This window comes from Chaetodon trifascialis, chromosome 8 (genome assembly GCF_039877785.1).
Source record: "Chaetodon trifascialis isolate fChaTrf1 chromosome 8, fChaTrf1.hap1, whole genome shotgun sequence".
Lineage (NCBI taxonomy): Eukaryota > Metazoa > Chordata > Actinopteri > Chaetodontiformes > Chaetodontidae > Chaetodon > Chaetodon trifascialis.
In genome coordinates this window covers 385,001-390,000 of record NC_092063.1, presented here as the reverse complement: position 1 = coordinate 390,000, position 5,000 = coordinate 385,001, and the positions used below count along the sequence as shown (strand labels likewise).

Below are 5,000 nucleotides of genomic sequence, written 5' to 3'. Positions count from 1 at the left end.
GGAGAACCAGGTAGACCCACACACGCAGGGACAGCGGCCGGGACGGAGGACCTGTCAGCGGCGATACAGGCTGGAGACGCGTCTTTAACGTGGACACTGTTTCTGTCTGTGTGTGTGTGTGTGTGTGTGTGTGTTGCAGACATGCATCGTGACCCACGAGTCCAACGGCATCGACATCATCACGGCTCTGATCCTGAACGACATCAGTCCTCTGTGTCGGTATCAGATGGAGATGGTGCTCCAGCTGAAGGTACGGCAATGCAGCCAATCAGGGTCCAGAATGAAACACAAACAGAGGAAGCAGGAGACATACTGTGTCCAACCTTTAGAGGACACGTCCCGTTAAGAGTTTACGTGGAAAAGACGCTGCAGACTTCCTGTTCATGGCTTTGCTTTGACCTCGTGGTCCACGGCGTCGTATCACGGTGCATCAGGTCTACACTCCATCCACCTGTCAGTGTCACACCTGTTGACTGCTGTTTTCTTCCTGGTTGCCAGGACAACGCCTCAAAGCTGCTATTGGCTCTGATGGAGAGTCGTCACGACAGCGAGAATGCCGAGAGGATCCTGTTCAACCTCCGCCCACGAGAGCTGGTCAGAGCAGGTTCTGTACAAGAGTCGCTTTACAGCAGGTGTTTGTAATGTGTGTTAGAATATAGAGTGTGTGTGTGTGTGTGTGTGTGTGTGTGTGTGTGTGTGTGTGTGTGTGTGTGTGTGCACGCGCATGCGTGTGTGCACGCGCATGCGTGTGTGCGTGTGTGTGCATCTGCAGGTGGAGGTGATAAAGAAGGCCTACCACCAGGAAAGTGAGTGTGAGGGGGTGGAGGTCTCTCCTCGTGAGGTGGGACACAACATCTACATCCTGGCTCAGCAGGTGACTAAGCACAAGCACCTCATTGGCTGCTCAGATGCCTCCCTGCTCAGTTATTGGTCGTCAGGACGTCCTGCTGTCCTCTCACTGTTTGTTTGTTTGCAGCTGGCGAGACACAACAAGGTCCTGCAGAACCTCCTGAAACCACTGAAGAAGAGCAAAGAGGGAGACGAGGGGATCTCCTCCATGGTAACACGTCCATCCATCACCCATCCACCCATCCACCCATCATTCATCCATCCATCATCCATCCACCCATCGTTCATTCATCCATCCATCCATCCATCCATCCATCCATCCATCCATCCATCCATCCATCCATCCACCCATCGTTCATCCATCCATCATCCATCCACCCATCGTTCATTCATCCATCCATCACCCATCCACCCATCATTCATCCATCCATCATCCATCCACCCATCATTCATCCATCCATCATCCATCCACCCATCGTTCATTCATCCATCCATCACCCATCCATCCATCATCCATCCACCCATCGTTCATTCATCCATCATCCATCCACCCATCACCCATCCATCCATCATCCATCCACCCATCGTTCATTCATCCACCCATCATCCATCCATCCATCCATCCATCCATCCATCCATCCATCCATCCATCCATCCATCCATCCATCCATCCATCCACCCATCGTTCATCCATCGTTCATCCATCCATCCATCATCCATCCATCACCCATCCACCCATCATTCATCCATCCATCATCCATCCATCCACCCATCGTTCATCCATCCATCACCTATCCTCTGCAGTAACAGGGAGTATTTGGAGTAGTACTGCAGTATTTCCTAACAGTACTTCCTGCTCTCGTCTTTCTCTGTCTGCAGTTGAACCTGAACAACCGTCCTCTGTCCCAGATGTTGAAGTCTTCAGTTCCAGCTGCTGTCATGGAACAAGACCCGCTGGAGTACTACGACCAGCTGACCTCGCAGATAGAGGTACTGCTACTACTACTACTACTACTACTACTACTACTACTACTGCTACTGGTCATTGTACTTGAACAACAGCTGCTAGATTTTGTGTGAAAGCAGCTGAAGTACAAACTTCATCCTGTCTGCTGTGTGTGTGTGCGTGCGTACGTGCGTGTGTGTGTGCGTGCGTGCGTGCGTGTGTGTGTGTGCAGATCGTGCGTGATGACCGCAGCATGGAGCAGATCGTGTTTCCTGTTCATCCCATCTGCGAGTTTCTGACCGAGGAGTCAAAGTGCAGAGTGTTCAACACCACCGAGCAGGACGAGCAGGGGTCAAAGGTCACGCACTTCTTCCAGCAGACCTCCTTCCTGCACGGAGAGATGGAGTGGCAGAAGAAGCTGAGGAGTGAGGACGCGCATGCACACACACACGCACACACGAAAGCATCAAGTACTATACCACATTATATGTACTGTATGTACTATTAGACTGATGGGGTCATGTATAACGTTTTACTTTTATCAGCATTGTTTTTTGCATATGTGTGTGTGTGTGTGTGTGTGTGTGTGTGTGTGTGTGTGTGTGTGTGTGTGTATTATGTTGTTTTTTTACTTTTACCTTTGGTACATACACATTTGTACAACACATTTTTTTTATACACCTTCGAAGTATTTCCTCGTCCTCTCTACCTGTGTGTTGAGCAGTATGAAGTGTTTCTGAGTCTCAAACTGAACTGAATGTACTTTTACTTTTGGTACTTTAAGTGTATTTTGATGCTAACACTTTTGTACTTGTAACAGAATATTTCTTCACTGTGTACTGCAGGTATGCCGGTGTTGTACTGGTTCTCCAGGCGGATGTCTCTGTGGGGAACCATCTCCTTCAACCTCGCCGTCTTCATCAACCTCATCATCGCCTTCTTCTACCCCTACAACTCCGGACAAGGTACCACTCTACTCTGCTCTACTGTACTGTACTCTACTGTACTGTACTCTACTGCACTGTACTGTACTCTACTGTACTCTACTGTACTGTACTGCAAATGTGCCTCTGAATGATGAGGTGGTTTTAGCTCATTGTTGATGAAAATGAAAAAGTATTTTTGAGACGTTCGTCCTCTGAGGAGCAGGAAAATAATCGGACAGATAGTAAAACTACTGCTGATCCAGGTGGATGCAGTACTAGAACTACTGAGATTACTACTACTGTTAGTGTTTCCTGGACTTGGTGAGTGAAATTAAGGAAAGATCGAATGAGCTTGTCTCTCTCCTTCCTCTCCTTCCTCTCCTCCTCCTCCTCCTCCTCCCAGCGGGAGCCATCGATGACTCCCTGTTGCTGATGCTGTTCTGGATCCTGACCGGTCTCTCCGTCCTGGGTCTGTTCTCTCAGCGTTACGGCCTCCAGCCTCTGACCGTCGCTCTGATACTCAGATCCATTTACCACCTGGGCATCGGCAACACGCTCATACTGCTGGGGTCGCTCAATGTGCGTGAAACTACATTACCCATTTGCCACCTGGGCGCTGGTGGGAGCTAAACATGCTAACATGAAAGCTTGAGATGCTTCTTCTTTAGCTCTTTGTTACCTGTTAGCTTGCTAACGTCAGCTAACGAACATGCTAACAAGCAAAACAGTTTTTAACAGGTTTGTTTTATTACAGCAGCAAAATAATTCAAAGTGTTTTACAGGAAGAAAAAATGTCCGAAAAGACACCGTGAAAACATGATTTAACAGCAGTCTGTCCTGATCCTGGAACAGTCCTGCTTCCACGTCAATCCTCATCTGATCTCATGTGACAGTGGAACAGGTGACCTTTACTTTGTCTTCTGTCCAGGTGTCCCCTGCTCATCTGTCTCTGTCTTCCTGTTCACCTCCAGCTCATCAATAAAGTTGTGTTTGTCGTGAGCTTCGTGGGCAACAACGGGACGTTTATTATGGGATACAAGGCCATGGTGATGGATGTGGAGTTCCTGTACCACCTGGCCTACGTCCTGACCTCCACGCTGGGACTGTTCGTCCACGAGCTCTTCTACAGCATCCTGGTGAGCGCGCACACACACGTGCACACACACACACACACACAAACACTGAGGCCCATTTACTGACCCGTCTGTCCGTCCGTCCGTCCGTCCGTCCGTCCGTCCGTCCGTCCGTCCGTCCGCAGCTCTTCGACCTGATCTACCGGGAGGAGACTCTGTTCAACGTGATAAAGAGCGTCACTCGGAACGGTCGCTCCATCCTGCTGACGGCGCTGCTCGCCCTCATCCTCGTCTACCTCTTCTCCATCGTCGGCTTCCTCTGCCTGAAGGAGGACTTCATCATGGAGGTCGACCCGCTGGCGCGGATCGCTGCAGGTAACGCCACACCTCCGACTCCCGAACATCCAGTAGAGAGATGACAGGAAGTGAGCGGGCACGCCATCTTAACCCCAAACCACCACAGGTGACCCGACTCACCTGAGCTCTGACTGACATCAAAGCAACATTTAACCTTTGACCCCAGCGAGAAAGATCTGATTTTAAATGTCGGTGAGATTCAGGAAGTCACAAACTGTTTCACTCAGGTTCGTCTGGCTGGTTTGGAGTCCAGTCAGACTGTGTGTACTGGTCAGGTGTACTGGTTGTACTGGTTGTCACCTGAGTGAGCGTGTTGTTGTTGTTGTTGTTGTTGTTGTTGTTGTTCAGCTCCTCCGCAGAGTGAAGCCTCTCAGGAATTCCTCCGGTCGTGTTCTGCAGACGGAGTCAGCTGCACTGCGGAGAGCGCCGCCGCCGCTGCCGCCACAGAGGAAGAGGAGGAGGAAGGTGAGTCCGTTCAGTCAGACAGACGTGAGACGACGTTCAGCTCTTCATCAGACTCTGTGGTCACATTAAAAAGGCCGTTTGAGTCGTCGTTAAGAGTCGACACAAACTATTACAGCAAAAAGCGACATTAGACGGAGGAGCTGACAGGAAGCTGCTCTGCATCAGTTGATTTGTGGACTTTCAGTCAGGATCCAGTTCAGGATTTAAGTGAATCAGAATAAATGAGAGGAGAAGATGATGTGCAGGTCGAGGACATGAGGGACGCCGCTGGTTCGAATCTGAAGCTGAACAGCAGGTCAGGTGTGAGGGTAAGGTCAGAGTGAGGGCGAGGCGAGTGATGAAGACCTAACGAGTCTGCGTGTGTGCGTGTGTGTGTGCGTGTGT

At 50.2% G+C, this 5,000-nt stretch overlaps 1 protein-coding gene across 1 annotated transcript in view; it reads left to right on the top strand.

The window, feature by feature from the left end:
- The window catches only part of itpr3 (inositol 1,4,5-trisphosphate receptor, type 3), a 49,467-nt gene that overhangs the window by 38,943 nt on the left and 5,524 nt on the right, over positions 1 to 5,000 (top strand). The window contains exons 44-55 of the mRNA XM_070967870.1: positions 1 to 10; positions 140 to 250; positions 499 to 594; positions 773 to 874; positions 977 to 1,060; positions 1,729 to 1,839; positions 2,028 to 2,220; positions 2,641 to 2,760; positions 3,125 to 3,300; positions 3,693 to 3,857; positions 3,980 to 4,169; positions 4,500 to 4,616. The exon at positions 1 to 10 is cut by the window's left edge and continues 191 nt beyond it. Of these exons, the coding sequence (XP_070823971.1) occupies positions 1 to 10; positions 140 to 250; positions 499 to 594; positions 773 to 874; positions 977 to 1,060; positions 1,729 to 1,839; positions 2,028 to 2,220; positions 2,641 to 2,760; positions 3,125 to 3,300; positions 3,693 to 3,857; positions 3,980 to 4,169; positions 4,500 to 4,616 (1,475 nt within the window). The remainder of the gene's footprint in view (positions 11 to 139; positions 251 to 498; positions 595 to 772; positions 875 to 976; positions 1,061 to 1,728; positions 1,840 to 2,027; positions 2,221 to 2,640; positions 2,761 to 3,124; positions 3,301 to 3,692; positions 3,858 to 3,979; positions 4,170 to 4,499; positions 4,617 to 5,000) is intronic.